Source organism: Heloderma suspectum, chromosome 2, assembly GCF_057233095.1.
Source record: "Heloderma suspectum isolate Gila_16-S chromosome 2, 16-S_ref, whole genome shotgun sequence".
Taxonomy (NCBI): domain Eukaryota; kingdom Metazoa; phylum Chordata; class Lepidosauria; order Squamata; family Helodermatidae; genus Heloderma; species Heloderma suspectum.
Genome location: NC_139459.1, coordinates 243,852,616 through 243,870,764, shown reverse-complemented (window position 1 = coordinate 243,870,764; position 18,149 = coordinate 243,852,616). Strand labels below are relative to the sequence as shown.

The 18,149-nt window shown below is 41.8% G+C and overlaps 2 protein-coding genes across 14 annotated transcripts in view; one reads left to right on the top strand and one right to left on the bottom strand.

The window, feature by feature from the left end:
* The window catches only part of LCP2 (lymphocyte cytosolic protein 2), an 81,564-nt gene extending 78,525 nt beyond the window's left edge, over positions 1-3,039 (top strand). For 4 of the 5 annotated variants that reach the window (XM_084838647.1, XM_084838650.1, XM_084838646.1 and 1 more), the window contains 2 exons: positions 72-227; positions 2,224-3,039. In XM_084838647.1, coding sequence (XP_084694773.1) covers positions 72-227; positions 2,224-2,346 — 279 coding nt within the window. In that variant the 3' untranslated portion in view covers positions 2,347-3,039. The remainder of the gene's footprint in view (positions 1-71; positions 228-2,223) is intronic. The other variant, XR_014788365.1, reaches the window with a different exon arrangement.
* A 2,497-nt stretch (positions 3,040-5,536) lies between these two features.
* Positions 5,537-17,585, bottom strand: C2H5orf58 (chromosome 2 C5orf58 homolog). Of its 9 annotated transcripts, none has more exons than XM_084838643.1 (4): positions 17,556-17,585; positions 13,601-13,696; positions 6,825-6,915; positions 5,601-6,146 (listed from the first exon to the last, which is right to left on the bottom strand). In XM_084838643.1, the coding sequence occupies exons 2-4, from the start codon at positions 13,652-13,654 to the stop codon at positions 6,028-6,030; spliced, it is 264 nt and encodes an 87-aa protein (XP_084694769.1). In that variant the 5' UTR covers positions 13,655-13,696; positions 17,556-17,585; the 3' UTR covers positions 5,601-6,027. The 9 variants fall into 9 exon arrangements, 4 of the variants coding, with proteins under 4 accessions (XP_084694769.1, XP_084694770.1, XP_084694771.1 ...); XM_084838644.1 differs by lacking the exon at positions 17,556-17,585 and adding an exon at positions 17,487-17,547; XM_084838645.1 differs by lacking the exon at positions 17,556-17,585 and adding an exon at positions 17,019-17,269 and having other exon boundaries at positions 13,601-13,666.
* Positions 17,586-18,149: the final 564 nt, after the last annotated feature.

The following is an 18,149-nucleotide window of genomic DNA, read 5'->3' as shown; positions in this document are numbered from 1 at the left end:
GCAATCAAACCTGTTCACGGTAGTGATTACGTTTATTATCTTAAAAATATTTTAATGTGTTGCTTTTCTAGGATGGCACTTTCTTAGTAAGAAACAGCTCAAAAAAAATGCTTGAACAACCCTATGTCCTGATGGTACTTTACAATAACAAAGTATACAATATTCAGATACGTTATCAGCAGGAGGATCAAGTATACTTCTTAGGAACTGTTATGAAAGGAAACGAGGTATGTTGTGATATCGTTCTATTTATTTACCATCATCATCTTTCCAGTATGCAAAGAGATTATTAAAATAAGACTTCCTATGTCACTCATACTGCTCATACTGCTTCTGCTTCAGACTTCTCCAGATCAAAATGCAATAAGCACAATCAAATCTAGAGCAATAGCAAGAACTAGTACAAGAGTCGTTATTCTCTTATCTCTCCCCCAAAGATCAATTTGTATAAAACAACCTAATTACAGAAAAGCCAAAATGATGTTGCTATAGCTTTCTCTATAGTGAGAATCATTGACTGAAAGACACTTTGTAAACCACACATTCATTGATTTCTAAGCAGCCTTTGATTCAAATAATAGGAACAGGTTATGGGCAAAACTGGCAGACTTAAATTTAGAATGACGTTTCTTGATTCTATTACAACTGTTGCATGAAAAGTCAAACATCCAGGTGAGATTTTCTTCTGCGGGACACATGACAGATAATATCACAGTATCCCGAGGAGTCAAACAGGGGTGTGTCCTGGCCCCTCTTCTCTTTAATCTATTCGTAAATGATATAGCTTCTGATTTGACTGGTGACTAATTTTCCCAGTAAAATTAGAAGAAAGGAAATTGTCCTTTCTTCTTTATGCTGATGATCTGATTCTCATCTCATATACCCAGATAGGTTTATGGAGATTACTATCAGCACTGGCTGAATATTCCCATAAAAACCTACTAGCTATCAATTATGGGAAAACCAAAATCATGGTCTTTGGACATAGATCCCCATTACACAAATGGTGAATAAACACCCATCCTATTGAGCAAGTATCCTCATATCGTTATCTGGGTGTTCTTTTTTCAGCTTCAGGAGGCTGGGACGCTCATTTCAAATCCTTGAAATTAAAGACAAACCAACAACTAAATGGTTTACTGGAGTTCTGGCATACAAGGGGAGGTTTCCAAATCCACCCAATGCTAATTCTGTTGAAATCAAAACTTATATCTCAGTTTGTATATGGAGGAGAGTTATGGGCTTTGAAGTCTTCCTATAATATGGAAATATCTCAAAACAAATTGCTGAGAACAATTCTAGGTTTGACAAGGTGTATCCCTGCTTCATTTTTACTTTCAGAAACTGATGTAATACCTGATTCATGGCATCATCATGAACTGATGATCATGGTCATCAGGGCCTTTAATTATTGGCTCAAGACTTTTTTCTCTCCTTCAACTAGATTTCCTAAACTGTGCCTTTTAGAACAAGTGAGAGTTAGCCCATCAAACACATTACCTGGTTTCAGAAATTAATTTCTTACATTCATTATTATGGTTTTTCCTTTAAATTACCACGTTGAATGTTGCCCACAGCAAAGAGGTTTTTAAGGAGAGGGTTTACAGTGTTTCTATCCAAACGGATCTCAGTTCAGTGTCTAGTAATAAGATAGCACCTTGGTTTGCAAAGACCAAGTTTAAATTTGAATGTGAACACTATCTGACTTTAATTACAAACCCTCATCTTAGATCCGCTCTCACACGATTGAAGATGGAGCAAATGAAAACAGCAGTTTTAGAAGGGCGTTTTAACAAGACTCCCTTATGCCTCGAGACTCTGCCTCTGCCATAGTGGCAAAGTGGAAGATCTGCCTCATTACTTGTTCTATTGCCCTATTTATTCCCAAATTCGTTCTAAATATTTGCATCGTTTTCTTGAAAAAAAGTCCAGCTGGTCCAATTTAGACAGAATACATTTTTTGTTTACTTCCAAAAGTAAGACAGTCCTACTGGCATCGGCCAATTTTGCTCTCACAGCCCAATCGCATAGAGTTAATTTTATGACCTTGCAGGGAATTAAAAATTAATATGATTTGTATGATTTCCTCTAGGTATGTTTTATCTTTGCTATTATTCTGCTTGTTGTAACCTTGCTATTATTCTGCTTGTTGTAACCTTTGGTTGAAACAATAAAAGCTTTGAGTGATTGATTGATTGATTGATTATATATAAAATCACACAGGTTTTTTCTTCAGTGACTGACATCATTGATTACTTCAAAAGAATGCCTCTTCTACTGATAGATGGAAAGGATCGATGTTCAAAGAAGCAATGCATGTTAACATATCCTGCTGGATTGCTTTAGAAGAAAAATTCAGGAAGGCTCTGTTCAAGTTCCACCTTATTTATCTTTGGAAACTCAAGTTAGAAGGGTAACTGTTTTATATGTGGTGAACTAAGATAATTTTTCATCTTGTATTTTCATGTCAGAGTGTGATGGCTACTCATTGCCTTCAGTTTTCAAATGATACACCCACCCTTCTTTTGTCACTGTATTACCTCTCATTAAGCAAACACTTCCTGGAACAGTTCCTATGTGTGTTGACACTCATTGTCTGAAACACACATTACATAAACTGAAAAGAACTTTAGCGCAGTGATCTTATTATTATTGAACATTTGTTTTCAGGTGAAAAGACTTCTTCCCAGCTGGTAGCACTGTATAAATTTTTCTTATAACCTTACAGTAACAAGTACATTCAGCTGAGAATAGCTTAATACAGGGATGGGAAAAGTGTGGCCCCCGAGATGTTGTACTGCAACTCCCATTATCCCTCACTATTGGCTAAGTTGGTTAGGGATGATGGGAGTTGCAGTCCGACAAGACCTGGAGAGCCAGCCACACATTTCCCACCCTGGCTTAATGTATCAGTGTTTTGATGCTGTCAAACACAGTGTGCATGCTGTTTGCGATATTTCATGTATGATGACATCAGTACATTGCATATATTGCATTTACAGATGAAGCAAGACTCAATAAAGTATCTATTTTAATATTCATGTTTCCAGTGCAAACTTTGTTCTTAGGTCATAGAATGTAGGTTATATCCTGCACCAATAATTCAAATTTCTTCAATCCTACTGCCTGGACTTCACAAGCAATGAACTGGTTTACCATTAACTTTAGGTAATTGTCAGCCTGACCCACCAGCAGCCATACTTTCAATTAAGTTGCCATCACAGGAAAGGAACCAGCCAAATTAAGGACTTTTAATTTCCATTGATTTTAATGCTAGAAAAATCCAGAACTTTGGCTGAATTATACCTTTTGTTATATTAAAAAAAACCTTATAATAGTCTGTCAAACTTAAACTGAAGTATTATTATTGTATTATTAATACCAGTAAAAAGAGTGCTGAAACAACTCCTATATAATTTTATTAGTAAGAAAAACCATAGCATAGCATAGTATAACAAAACACAATGGTTGGAAAATGTCATTTAAAAATGCAGTAAAGTAAAACAAAACAAAACAAGAACCATTTATTGTGCATAAATGCACAATAGGAGCAGACTTTTTTTAAAAAAAATAAAAATGTGCGTTTACAATGGGGTTGTTCGATCTTTGATTTGCATGCTTCAGTGTAAAGAATCAGCCAATAAACGTTAATTCTGTCTCTATTCAGAGATCATGGCAGCAGTCAAACATCATGCTAAAGTTTGGGAATGGGGAATCTCTAGCCCATTGGCCTCATAAGGCCTACTGGGTTCCCCAATGAGCCCACCAACTTCTTCCCTTGGCCCCACCCCCTCTGCCATGCTCTCATCCCTGATCAGAGGAATGGTCTTATCTTCGGTCAGCAGAACACAGAGTGCTTTTGCCTGCTTAGCACTGAAAAAGGCCTGTCAGAGGAAGCTGCTGGGCGATTCAGTCCTGCTTCCTTCTGAGGCTCGTCCCGCACAGACTTGTCCTGCTTACCTCTGAGTAGTCATGCAGAGGATTTTCCTGCTTATTTGCAAGTAGGCATGCTGCTCCTCATGCTTACTTCTGAGTAGACTTCCTCCTATAAATTGGTAGCAATAGAATGTGCTGGGGGAGGCTGGATTTTTTCAGCCCCTCCCACTTTTGCCTGTGGCCCTGCTCACCACTGGAATGTAGGCCCCAAGAGCTTCTCCAGCCCTTGGCTGAAAAAGGTTCCCCAACCCTCTGCCAAACCATCATTTAGTGTGATGTGAATAAACTACAGTGAGCCTTAGGCTTGCAGGTTTCCCCTCTCCCTTCTCCTCTTCCTGTGCATTTGACAGGAAACTGTAGTTGACATTAACCTCAGTAAGTTTGAAACAAGCCAACTTCAAATAATATATTATGAAGCTGGCTTGCTTAAACTAAGTATAGTTAATGTCAGCCTCAGTTCTGCATTGGACTTTGTTAGATTTGTATACCACCCAACTGGCAAATGCCCTTGGAGCAGTTTACAATAAAAACTTTTGAAGCAATTTACAATAAAAACTCTTGGTCATACCGGAGGAAGAGAGGGGAAGGGAGAGTGCATGAGCCCAAGGTTGACTGTGGCTCATACACATTACACTAAAGCATGGCTTAGCACAACATTCAAATAAAACCAATAAACTATAAAGACCTCCAGAGCAGAAAATTTGTTTATTCGTTCATTCGCTTCCGACTCTTTGTGACTTCACGGACCAACCCACGCCAGAGCTTCCTGTCGGCTGTCGCCACCCCCAGTTCCCCCAAGGTCGAGTCCGTCACCTCTAGAATATCATCCATCCATCTTGCCCTTGGTCGGCCCCTCTTCCTTTGGCCTTCCACTTTCCCTAGCATCAGCATCTTCTCCAGGGTGTCCTGTCTTCTCATTATGTTGCCAAAGTACTTCAGTTTTGCCTTTAATATCATTCCCTCAGGTGAGCAGTCTGGCTTTGTTTCCTGGAGTATGGACTGGTTTGATCTTCTTGCAGTCCAAGGCACTCTCAGAATTTTCCTCCAGCACCACAGTTCGAAAGCTTCTATCTTCCTTCTCTCAGCCTTCCTTATGGTCCAGCTCTCGCAGCCATAGGTTACTACACGGAATACCATTGCTTGAACTATGCGGACCTTTGTTGTCAGTGTGATGTCTCTGCTCTTAACTATTTTATCAAGATTTGTCATTGCTGTCCTCCCAAGAAGTAAACGTCTTCTGATTTCCTGGCTGCAGTCAGAGCAGAAAATACTTCCAAGAAAATTTGCAGTATGCTAGATAGGTTTGAAATCAATTTGTTTCACTCTCTTACTCTTCAGGAAAATAACTATTTTTACCTGACAACAAATTAGTTTTGCTTAGTGCACAATGCTTTCAGAAAACATTTAAACCATCAAATATCAGTTGTTTGTAATCCTAGCTGCAACACTATCAGACTGAATTTGGATTGGGTTATTTACCTGAACTAATTATTACTATATTCATGAATGTATGGTTCTATTTTGATAAGGCAAGGTACTGAACATATAGTTTCTCTATAATACAGCCTGAAAATAAATTTCAGAAGTAGACACAGCTTTTGTGTCAAGAATATTAGTGCACAATAGAGATACAAGGGACAATAACGCTGCTTTATACACAGTAAAGGGATACAATGGATGAATGCACTGCTGCTTTATTAACAGTAAAGTAATACAATCCTTAAAAGAAAATGAAGTTTTAAGTTAATTTTAAGAAAAAAAAATCTCCAATTCCTTCATAGCTCACACTGTACACTCAATACTTGCATGTAAAACTCTGAAAAAAGAAATAGAATAACTCAAGTTTAACTTAAGTCATGCCAACTACATAAAAGCAATATTTTAGTGACTTGAATAAACTTATGATGTGTCATTCAAAAGCTCAATTGCAGACATACTTTGCAAAAGTGCCCCAAATAGGCGTTATGGGGAGGGCGCGTCAAAAAGTTAGCAAGACGTTTCTTTTTTTCTTTCACTCCTCCATCCACTCCTGCCATCTTCATGCTTTATAAAGTACTGCTACTACTGATGAGAACCTAACAATAAACGGAACTAGTAGTTTTGATTTTTTAGTTTTTCTTGGTTCTTTTCCTCAGCTTCTCTTGAAACACCGATTTGCACTGGATGAGTGAAGTTCAGAATAAGATCACAAAGCAGCAGTTGGGTTTTGACTGTAAAATAATAACATTAGTTTGATTGATTTGTTAAATTTATATCCTACTTTCCATGTGGAATGCTCAAGGAGGATTACAGCAGAGTCCTATGCATGTCTACTAGGAAATATGTCCCACTGAGTTCAATGGCATTTACCTCCAACTAAGTGCAAATAGGATTGCAATTGAATGTACACTTACATGGCAATAAGACCCATTGAAGCCAGTGGGATTTCTGACTAGACATGCATAGGATTGCACTATTAATGTTTACATAGCACTTTAAGGGAGCAATCCTATGGCCACTAGACAATGGCTAGACGGCCATAGGATATGCCACTAGTAAGTCCTGCTAAGTTTAATAGCACTTACACCAAAATAAGCGTGTTTAGGATTATAGCCTTATAAACATCATTGGCTGCTATGGAACTAACTTCCCTAGAATGATAGGCATAATTGTTTCTGTACAGCAATTTGACATTGACAGACTGCCTGTGCCCCTGAGAAATTGTACGCTTCAACAACAGAACATCCACAGGTTGTGACCATCATTCATCAGAAGGAGGAAGAACATTTTTCTTACTTTCTTACACAGTTAGATACACATGTAAATACTTATTCACCCATATATACACACACCCTTTGGGGTAATTTATTTTCTTTCTAACAATAGTGGCATACGGCATCAGCAATTACCAATAAGTTTATTCAGCTCAGAGGATATTTTATCCATATTTTTAATTGCGTTGTCAATAGTAATTTGCTGGTCAGCATCATTCTTGGACATCTGAAAAGAAACAGATGAAATCAGAATAAGGCCTTAAAAACAGTAACTTTAGGATTAATTATATGGGATATACATTAACTCGCTTGAGTTTTACTTCCATGCATTAGTACATCTTTAAAAGAATCAATTGTTCAAAGCTTATCGAAATAGAGATGAATCATGGCATAATGAGAAAAAACAGCTCCTTCTCTTTAAGGTATAATCCTATGCATGTTTAGACTATGCAGTGCGGGGAATGCATAGGATTGCACCCTTAATCTTCAAGTAGAGTGGAGGCCCTTGTCTCCACTAAAAATATAAATGGCAAGTTATTTTCAGCCTGAAGCATGTGTTCACACAATATGAATATACAGCTACAAGTGCCATTTTCAAGTAGGGAATACAAGTAGGATAGACAGACACCCACTAAAAAATGGAGTGAATCTCACACATTCTTCTGCAGGAAGCTTACTTCTAGGAAACTACAAGCATGCAAGGAAGATGAGGCATTAGTTTCTATCAGGAAGCCTTATTGCTTGCTGGCAGTAATTTACTGGGCAAACTGAGAGAATCTGATTGTTTGTTGGTCAGATGATGTTCTGACATCAGAACTGAGCTCAGAGGTTCTGTGGCATCTCCAGGTCTGCATCTGTAACCCTACATCTAAGGCTACAATCCTATACACATGTACCTGGGAGTCTCATTGAGCTCAATGGGACTTACTTCTGAGTAGACAAAGTTCATTGTAAAGTGCACTGTTGTGGTTTCCCAAGAAAGTATGTGCATTCATCAGCCCCTTCTACCACACATGCAGGTAAAACTATCTCAAAGGCAGAAACAAGCATTGTGTAGTCGCTATTGAAACTAGCCACAACTGTTTTTTAAAATCTTTAGCCACAAGAGGGTGCTATTATATTACAATAGTAATACTGGTTCCTTTTAAAGTTAGCGATATAATCCCTGATATTTTATTACATGTTTATTATGTTTTATTACATCGTGCACTGCGCACAATAACTAATCAGATATGCTTTCCTAAGGAATCAAAGGAAAGCCATTTTTTATTATGATATAAACCAATGGAAAAATAGCAAAAAACACTTTCGTGGGTTATAACACGTGTGCGTACCATGCGGAAAACGGTTACTTCCCAGAAAGCCCACTCAATTTAACTGAATTTATTCAATGATAAAACAGAAGGCACAATATTAATCGGAAAAATAAATTTGGTTATTTAGTTATTTGGAGAGGGAAAGGCACTCTTTATAAAAATTACGTTCCAGTTCTAATTCCAGTTCCAGGCCTTGGGTCCTAGATTAAATTAAGACCTGATTATTTCTCTGAATTAGGATGAGATGGCTAGGTAGCACCCCCGATGCAATGAGTACGGACTTGAGCGCGCTCCGGGCGAGAGCGCAGCGCAGGGCAGGACCGGAGGGCCTGGCGAGCTGTGGTCCAGGCGGTCACGAGGAGTCCGGCACCCCCGAACAGCAGAAATTTCTCTGAATTACCCCTGGAGGATTTTAACAAAAGCTGGAGCGTTTCTTAGAGAAAAGACGCAATTAAGACAAAGTGACGGCGGTGAGGAGCTCTATAAATAAAATTGGGAGAAATACGTGCAATGAGAATAAAGAGAAGAGCTGTCGGGTGGATTATGAAATCCGGATCAGCTGCCGGAAGCCAGCGAGGCGGGTGGGGGAGAGATAAATACACATTGTTTGGAATTGTCCGGTGATTTATTACTGACTCTCTGGCGGCGTGTAACCGCTGTGTTTGAAAGCCCGCCGCAGCGAGAGCAGATGAACACCCTCGCCAGGCTCCCGGAGCGAGCCCGCCGCAGACACACCGGAGGCGCCTCTGAGGCGGCGACTGTCTCCCGCTTTCAAGCCACGCGAGGTCGCCGTCGGGCCAACAACCGTCGCTCAGCGAGCACGAGGCGGAAGTGGTGGATTGTGGGTAGGGAACTCTTGCGCGCCTCGAGCTGCCGTCGTAGACGGAGAAGCGGTTTCCCGGTTGCTCCCCAAGCGCGCAACAGAGTGCACGCTGGGAGTTGTAGTTCTGGGAGCTGCAGTCCGCACGCGGCACGAACCGTCTCGACCTACACCACGTCCCCCAGTCCTAACTCGGCCCTTTGGAGAAACGATGCCTGAGGTCGGGTCAGACGGAGCCCGAACCATCCACACGTCAAACCCCAGAAGGGGTTCATTCCACATCCATTCCACAGTCATGGGGCTCATTCCGCTCCACATTCCTCTACCCGGTGGAGGCTGGTGGCTCCGATTTCGGCGGGCCTGGATATCCACTCTGGTTTTCAGGCAGAACCAGCCAACGGAAATCGGGATGGACCGGCATCACTGAATAATGACAGCTTAGATTTGGCCCCAGACATTATTGTTATGATTCCTGATTTGATGTGTTTTTAAATATTCCTTTGATTTACTTTGATGTCCTTCTGCTTTATGTTTTTATATATTTCACCGATGTCCTCTGCTGCCCTCGTGCTGTTTTACTAGTCTGTGACCGAAATAAATCAAACCCATCTACCCACTGGAGGCTGGTAGCACCAATTTCGGTGGGCCCTCGCATCCACTGTGGCTTTCAGTCAGAACCAGCCAGAACTCTAAATGAGCTATCCAAGGTGCTGAACTTATTTCGGGGGCAGGGCTCAGCACCTTGGATATTTCCTTTAGAGTTCTGGCTGGTCCTGACTAAAACCCAGAATGGATCCACCGCCCCACCAAAATCGGAGCCACCAGCCTCCACTGCCTCTACTGTGGTTGTAAAGAAATAAATGTATAATTCTTATGCTTGGTGTTAGGAGTGGCTAGTGGGAGAGGAACTCGGGGTGAACGGCAAGCTGTCTGAGTGGCCCCAGAGAAACCGGAGGGAAAGACCAACTGGGGAAGGTGGAGAAGTGAAGTGACAGCTGGGGGGAAGAAGGGATATACAAGAGGACATTGGGGAAATTAAAGCCCAGATTTATTTATTTTTTTAAACCTTGAAGGAAAAGACTGAAAAGACTTTGTCCAACCTGGAAGAAGACAGTTTGTGGACACTGGAGGGCAGAGCATAAGAGAAAATGAGGGTTGTTTAGGTCCAAGGAAATACTGAGAGCTTGTTAAAAAGTCTGGGGTGATTCCAATATTCTGTTTATGTATCTAGGTTTCCACATATATTATTCCCTCAGATAGGAAAGTGGGTAGCAGCAAAACGGAGCCACCCAAAAGGGGCAGCGGGGGGGTCTGCACACAGTGGGGAGACCAAAAATGTGAAGATCAAGGGTAGTGTGTGCTTACTGTGCTCGTGCTGCCATGGGATCCAGATAGCCTGGAAGCAGATCACAGAGACAAGCCTTCAGTGTGCCAGGTGGCCATTAGGCTGAAGGCTGCCTGCTTCTGTTAAAGCTTACACTAGAGCCTAATGACGCGAAGAGAAACGGATCAGGGATACCTGATTGCTAACCTCATAGTGCTGGCCTCCAATATAAACGCAGGTCCTGGCCAGCAATTATTTATTTATAACATTTTTATATTGCTCATCAACCAAGTCACCTGGGCAGATTACAAAATTTATAAATCAGTAAATTACAAAATAAATCCAATATCATTAAGAAAATGCCACGAGACTCAAACTCTTGCCATGACAATACCAGTGTTCATATGATTAAGCCCCTAGAAACATCCCATTCTACACTGGGCCTTTGACTGAGGTTAAACCTTACATAATGGCATGCCTAAGTGCCACATATTAAATCCTGAAATCAGTAGGTTTAACAAAACTCAAGCCATTACCACATGATATGAGCTCCAAAGGGAGAATAGCAAATAGCAACAAACCCTCCTAGCTTACAATACTACTTTTAAGGAGAGAGTAGTCTTCAGTTTTAAAATTGAAACAGGAATTCTTATTCTTGTACTTCAGACTTTAAGTAAGAAAACTCCAAATTATATTACACCTCAGCTTTAAAAATCAGGAATTGTGGGCACTAAAATAGGTGGTTACATTCATAATTTCTAAAACATGGGGCAGTATCCTATGCTGCCTGTGTGCCAGCAGGATCCACTGCTAGTACAACTGGGAGCTAGGGGTTCTTAAAACAACCCAAAACAAGTGGAAACGCTTGTTACTCAAATGGGGCAGATCAGTGGAGCTTTCCATATACAGTCAGAAACCAGTGTTCCACTCATTTCCAGGGTTCCTTTACAAAGCACTAACTCCCCATTGCACAAGTGGTCGGCCCCACTGGCACAACGGCCCCATTGTACACTGCCCATGGAGTACAGAAATATCTGAAAAATCCATAATAAATGGGGCTGGTGTTTATGAAGCATGCTTTTAAAACTAGAAGAATCCGGTCATTGAAGTTACTTTTTCACAAAAGTAAACATATTTGAATTGAAATATGTTCAATAGTTCTGGGACTGCAGAAAAATTAAGGGTGCAGTCCAGTGGGATTACTGCCTGCTAGACAGAAGCCTCTGATCTCAGAGGCTTCTGAGGATCCAATGCCCTGCCAGGCTGCTGCCAGCAAGACAGGAGGAGCAACAGACACAGTTTTTGCCTTTCCACCCTTTCTGACTGATTTATTTCTAGACAGGCCTCTGAGCTGCTAAGGCTGGGACTGGAGACATCACAGAATACAGCAGATCCTGGCCTCTCTTCTCTCTTCCCTGCCCACCAAAATACCCTCTTTTTGACCTCTACAAGGTCATTTGAGGTCACTTCTCTGACCTCGTGAAGCCACGGTGCCGCAAGGGCAGAGGGATTGGATTGCAGAGCCCTCCTGAAGTCATGGCAATCTCTACAGCTTCAGGAGGGGGTCTCTGACATAACATCTGGTCCCTGGGACGCTCTCCCAGGGACCATAGGCAGTGTTTCCAGAAACACTAGCAGTGAGCACAGAAAACGTTTTGATTTGGACAGTAATGGTTTTGTAGATTTCATTTCCAAGTTTTTGAAGCAAATGCAAGCAGAACTCCCTTTCACACCTTGCGGATTCAACATGGAAAGGTCTGCACTGAGAGGGGTGGGATCTGCACGCCGAGAGACAGGCAGGCCCAGTGTACACGGCCCCTTAAAGTGTACACACTTTAAGCCCTCACACATTCAGGCGAATACCTGAACAGGGCTTCCATCTATCTATCTACTGCATACAAAAACAAATCTAGGTTCCTACTTTTCCATAATCTAATTTAGCCTGTTGTCATTGCAGACTTGCTGGGATGTACCTGTTCCGGATCAAAGAGATCTGAGGACATTCAATATCTGACTTGTTTAATACTATGCAAATTTGATTTTACTTTAATGTTGCACCTGCCTGGTGGTCACAACACCAATACCTTACTCAAGTGATACTTCATTCAACACAATTAACAAGCTCCAATCTTAATGTGGTGAGTTACAGCTTGTTCAGTTAGTATAGCATAAATAAAATGCTATTTTGCTCGAATGCAATTTATGCTGAACAGTTTAATGGATAGAATCAGTTGAATATATTGCAACCCACCCACCCCAAGCATCCATTCTTCCAGCTGTTAACTCATTTTTAATCACTGATCTACACACAGCCCAGAATATCACAGCAACAAATTTCCAACAAGGAAATGACTCCTTCTAAGTTAATATTTCAAGCACAAATGCATAAGCACTATTTTAAAATTAAAACTAAATTTGTTTGTTCTGACAATATGGCAAAACCCATCACTTATACAAAGTGATGAATTATCCTGTAGGAGGCATAGTGAGATACACTGGAGGAATTCTACCTTTGTAATTAGCTTATGGCACTTTTCCCTGTAATTATGTTTTAGGCTCCGATCTTTCATATGCTGGATATATTAAATGAGGTATGAGCAGAATTTTAAAGTCTGTGATTACTCACTGTCATGCTGTGCAAATACATGTGTGTTGTAAACTCTTAGAAATGTACTCAACATGGCATTCTCTTAAAATGTAACCACTTTTATTTCCAGAATGCCAGCAGTATGGCTGGTACTACTTGCATTTAGGGTTGCCTCCCAAATTTGCTGAATTTCACTTTTAAACTGCAAGAGGGAGGTTGACTAATTTTTAAAATGACACCTGAACTTCCATGGTCCAGTGGGTGAAGGAAGGGAGAAGAGCATGTCTCAGCCCAACTACCACAGGCTTCAGCAGCTGCCCTGACTCCATCTACCCACCTTCCAAACCAGCCACCCAAAACGATTAACTGGGAAGTGTTCTGGGGCTTTGCCCAGACATACTGATGCTTCTCCAGTCATTTAGAGAGCATCTGGAGGAAGATGTATTTTATTCATCTGCTGCAAGTTGATAAAATCTATCTGTCATGGTGGGCGATATACATGGTATACCATGAGATGAAATTGTCAAGACTGGAATTTTAATATCTGGAGGCACTCAAACAACAAGTAATGAACCAGGCAAGAAAATTACTGAAAAAACATACAATAAAACAGTGGCTTTATGCTATGTTCCCAGGAATTCTTGAATTCCTTAGAGGCTTGTTAGAGCCTGATGCTCAGTGAGAAGATCAGTACTGGTGGAGAAGCTTCCCTGAAAGAATTGATGTCCTCACTACCAATCTTCACCTGTAATGCACTGATGTAGGGGGGCATTGATATATTCTAGATTACACACTGAGTTCACACAAACTAACTGGCCAGTGTCCCATGTGAAATAAGTGTGATCTTATCATCTTACAACATACCTCAGAATCCTCTGCATGGTGAAGGGGTTTCTTTCTCAGCAGTTGAATCAACATGGATAATGTTCCCTAAAGGCAGATAGTTTGAAAACCTCTTTTCTAAAAGATATACTTAGCATTAGTGGGAAAGCATAAGGAGTTCTGAAATATTCATTTACAAATACCTTATTTTATTTATTATTTATTTATTAAATTTATTAATCGCCCATCTGACTGGTCACCCAGCCACTCTGGGCGATGTACAACCCACCATAAAACAATTTAAAACAATAAAATTTTACCATAAACATTTTTTTTTTTAAATACCCTAACCCACCCCAAATGCCTGCCTGAACAATCACTACATTTGCATTAATTATAGTAATTTTGACTTTCTGTAACAAGAGTAGGGTACAATGTTTTTAAATAAATAAAATTTAAATTTATTCCTGGTTTTCCGACTACTCTACTGAGTTCTGAAGTTTTTCTAACAAACCCAGCATCAACATGGTAGAGAACCATGGTACATCTTCTCACAAGAACTTGCTTTCATGCCAAACCAATCTTGTTCTGGCATTGCTTCACATGAATACCTATCACAAAAGTAGGTGACTGACATGAATAGTTGAATACATCATTTGCTTGCTTGCAAGTTGTTTTTAATTAAAAAAATATATTTCTGCAAATTGATCAGTTTGAACTGAGTAATCAACTTAAAAAAACACACACACTTACTGGGCGCAATCCTTCCCCAACCTAGTACAGGAAAGTCCTTGGGCAGGATCCTATGGTGCCCTACACACCAGTGAGACCCACCGCTAGCACAATGGAAAGCTGGCACTTTATAAACGAACTGGAAATTAGTGGAAATGTTCATTTCCAGAACAGGGCAGGTTAGCAGAGCTTGGAGGAGGGAGCCCCACTGCCCTGTCCTGATCTGGAAACAAGCATTTCCACTCATTTCTGGGTTCCTTTGCCCTAGCAGGAGGTCTACTGGTGAAATGGAATGCATATAGGATACTGCCCTTGATAATTAGTAGAATAATTGTTTTTTTATTTGCCTAAACCCCCAGAGAGTGTTTCTTCTTCACCAAGTTTTACATTGTCTTTTAGTTTATGGCAAGATAATAACAGTGCTTCCCCCACTCCCCTTTTTCTTTACCTTCATTCTTGACCCTGTTTTCAGGCCTGTTATGCATGGAAGCCTTTGTCACTTTCATTAGTGTGAATTTAGGGCAACTTGATTGCTAGGCAAGTTACCAGCCTGTATAAAATCTTCCAAATAAAAAGACTTTAATGTGGATATATCCTTGATACCCACAGGGGATATCCAAATAGGATGAGTTTTCATCCTCTTCTTTGCTCCTCTTTAAAAGAGGTGGCAATTAGGCCACTCCTGAAAAAGTCTAACCTGGACCCAGAGGACGTTAAAAACTATAGGCCAGTGGCCAACATTCCCTTCCCAGGCAAGGTGCTTGAGCAGGTGGTTTCAGGACAACTCCAGGCACTCTTGAATAAAACAGATAATCTAGATCCATTTCGGCTGGGCTTCAGGCCTGGTTTTGGAACGGAAACTGCCTTGGTAGCCCTGTGGGATGACCTTTGCTGGGAGAGGGACAGTGGGAGTGTGAACCTATTGATTTTCCTGGACCTCTCAGCAGCTTTCAATACCATCGACCATGGTATCCTTCTGGATAGGTTCTCTGGATTGAGAGTTGGAGGCACTGCACTGCAGTGGTTCCACTCCTACTTGGATGGCCGATTCCAGAAGGTGGTGTGGGGGATTATTGCTCTGTGCCTTGGCAACTATGACATGGGGTTCCACAGGGCTGTATTTTACCCCCTATGCTGTTTAACATCTACATGAAACTGCTGGGAGAGGTCATTCGGAGATGTGGGCTGAGGTGTCATCAATATGTGGGGCTCTATTTTTTTGTATATTTACTGTTGCACACAACAGTGGCTGGAAAGGGCCATTTCCACAACATTAGAGGCCTCTGTTGTGCGCAACAATAAGTATAAGAAAATATAGAGCCCCATCTTGCAAAAAAGATGGCAATCTCATGGAGGAGCGGGCAGCTGCAGTGTGCTCCTGGGCAGCTCACTGAGCCCTCTGGGAGCTTGCACAGCCTGGCTCATGTGGGCAAGCCATAGTGGTGGCTGCTCGAGCGCCCACCAAGCATGGACTTCAGTTAGTCTGTCCATGCCTAGTACTGTTAGTGGGTGGTTCATCTGCCTGGTTAGGTGATGTTCAACCTGTTGTGGAGGGGGTTGCACTCCCCCTAAAGGATCAGGTTCATAGTCTGGGGATGCTCTTGGACCCAGAACTGTCACCTGAGGCACAGCTGAACTCAGTGGCACAGAACACTTTTTATCAGCTTAGGCTGCTATACCAACTTCACCCTTATCTGGACAGAGGTAGGGATGTCAGAGAATTCCACCACAGATCTCAGTGAGGCCAAATGCGAGTGCATTCGGCCCCCTGAAATCCATGGCGGAACGAAGCCCCCCGCCCTGCAAAATGGGCCCAGAACATCTGAGGCCGCCATTTGCTTCTTCCATGTAGCCATGATAGGCGACGTAAATACTTACGTCACCTATCATGGCTAACGCAGGGACGCCATTTGCGTCCCTGCAGAAGCCGTGATAGGCTACGTAAGTATTTACGTAGCCTATCACGGCAAAATACAGGGACGCAAATGGCGGCGGCTATGGCAGCCGCCATTTGCATCCCTGCAGGCTGCCCAGCGGCCGGATGTCTGGCTGCAGGCGGCCCTGACCAGCAGCTCCGCGGAATCTCCACAGAGCAGAGCCGGCTGGAGAGAATTTCAGGGGGAGGGACGGAGCGCCTCCCCCCCACCGCGAATGTCACCCTTCGAAAAGGTAAGTGACTTTCGTACATCCCTACTGCTCACAGATGGATGTGAATGTTTTTTTTCATCATGTAGAAAAATATGCAAATAATTACATATTTTTACATAAATATTTACATAATTTTCCTTACTACATAACATTTAGCGTATTGTCCCCATTCCATTTCACGTTTCCTCAGCAGAAATTGATGTATTTTTCTACAAATTTATATGCGTAAATTTCAGGAAAGTAAAAAAAATAATCTGAAAGCCCACAGACTCCATGTGGCCTGAGGAGGTCGCTCTGCAACGGATTCTGCAGGTTGGATTCTTAGAAATCCGAGCTCATTTTAGTCTGTCTCGAATTTCTCCAGCATCCCTAGTATTCCAGAAAATGACCCAGAACAGCAACTTCCAAGTGAGCCAAATCAACCAAATTTATGAGCCAGACATAACTGCATGGGAGTGATATAATAAACTACAAAACTCCCATAAAACCATGTTGCAGTAACTGTTTCAGGCAACAGTCTATATTTTGTAAAATGGCCCGGAATGGAAACTTCCAAATGAGACAGATCAACTAAACTCACCAGTCACACATGACTAGTTGGGAGAGATGCAATAAGCCACAAAATGTCCCTACTTGAAGGATTTGTCTGAGGAAGAAGAGGAGGGGAAGAGCCAGCACAATGGGCCCCAGCCAGAGCTAAGCAAAGAACAGGAGGCCTTGGCTGACCGTCTTCCATGGAAACATTATAGGAGCAACCTGGCCCCTCTTGGACAGTTCCTGAATTCCCCCAAATGCTGGAAGCTGAGCCTGAGATAATCCATCCCTCTGAATGGCGTGGAATCAGATGCAAGCAGCAAAAGAACAAAAGGAAGTCACAGCGAGGGCCTCCCTTAGATGCAACATGCTGACCTAATCTGTGCTGATTAACGACCAGCTATACATCAGCCCAGCTGACGCCAGCTTTCTGCTGCAAACAACAGTGCCTTAACCTCGGCATTGCATTTCAAGACACCAGACCAGACAAGCTCCTAGACTCTCAGCCACCCACCTGCACAACGCTTTCAGACACCCCCAGACTGGCCTTGACGCTTGATAAAACTGATGCTTGTGAACTGACCTGTAGCCTACTTTGACCTCGCCTGTGCCTACAAAACCTCATGGGGATTCCTGTGCATGACCCTGGACTGAACTGGTTGTTCTCTCGCTGCTAGTCCTGGGACTATCTGCACCTTATCCAAGGCCCTTGCCAGCACTGAAATAGGACCAGATGGGATCTGGCATTATGGGGTTAATAATAATATAATATTGCAAGAGTTTCAGTCCTAAAATATTGTTCTCAAGTGTTTCTAAAACATGCCACTGTTTTTGGCATGTTTGGGGTTTTTTTTAATAAAGGGGCCATTCTGGCCCATTCCATTCCAGCCTCTTCTGTTCCATCTTTTACACCGTCCCATAAATCCCAGGCCTCAAGCCTTCTCCCTCCTTTGGAGCTTCTGCTGCTGACTGGGATGACTGGTTATTCTGCTCCCCTGCTACAGGTGTTGACATCAAAGCAGCTTCAGCAGGGTTACCCGAGGAATTCAATTAAACATACATTCGTTCCAAATGACCTTTAAAATACTTGAAGAAATAGATTCTAGAATTCACTTCTTAATATAGAAATGTATTTCATGCTGATAATTACATTTCCTGGTATCCTGAAATGTGATTA

What these genes read in the sequence shown, in the direction of transcription:
- C2H5orf58 (XM_084838642.1), bottom strand. An exon ending in ACCATGCAGAGGATTCTGAG is followed by an intron (nt 6,916 to 13,600) that starts GTATGTTGTAAG and finishes GTTTCTTTTCAG; the next exon opens with ATGTCCAAGAATGATGCTGA. An exon ending in TGAGCTGAATAAACTTATTG is followed by an intron (nt 6,147 to 6,824) that starts GTAATTGCTGAT and finishes ATTATTTTACAG; the next exon opens with TCAAAACCCAACTGCTGCTT.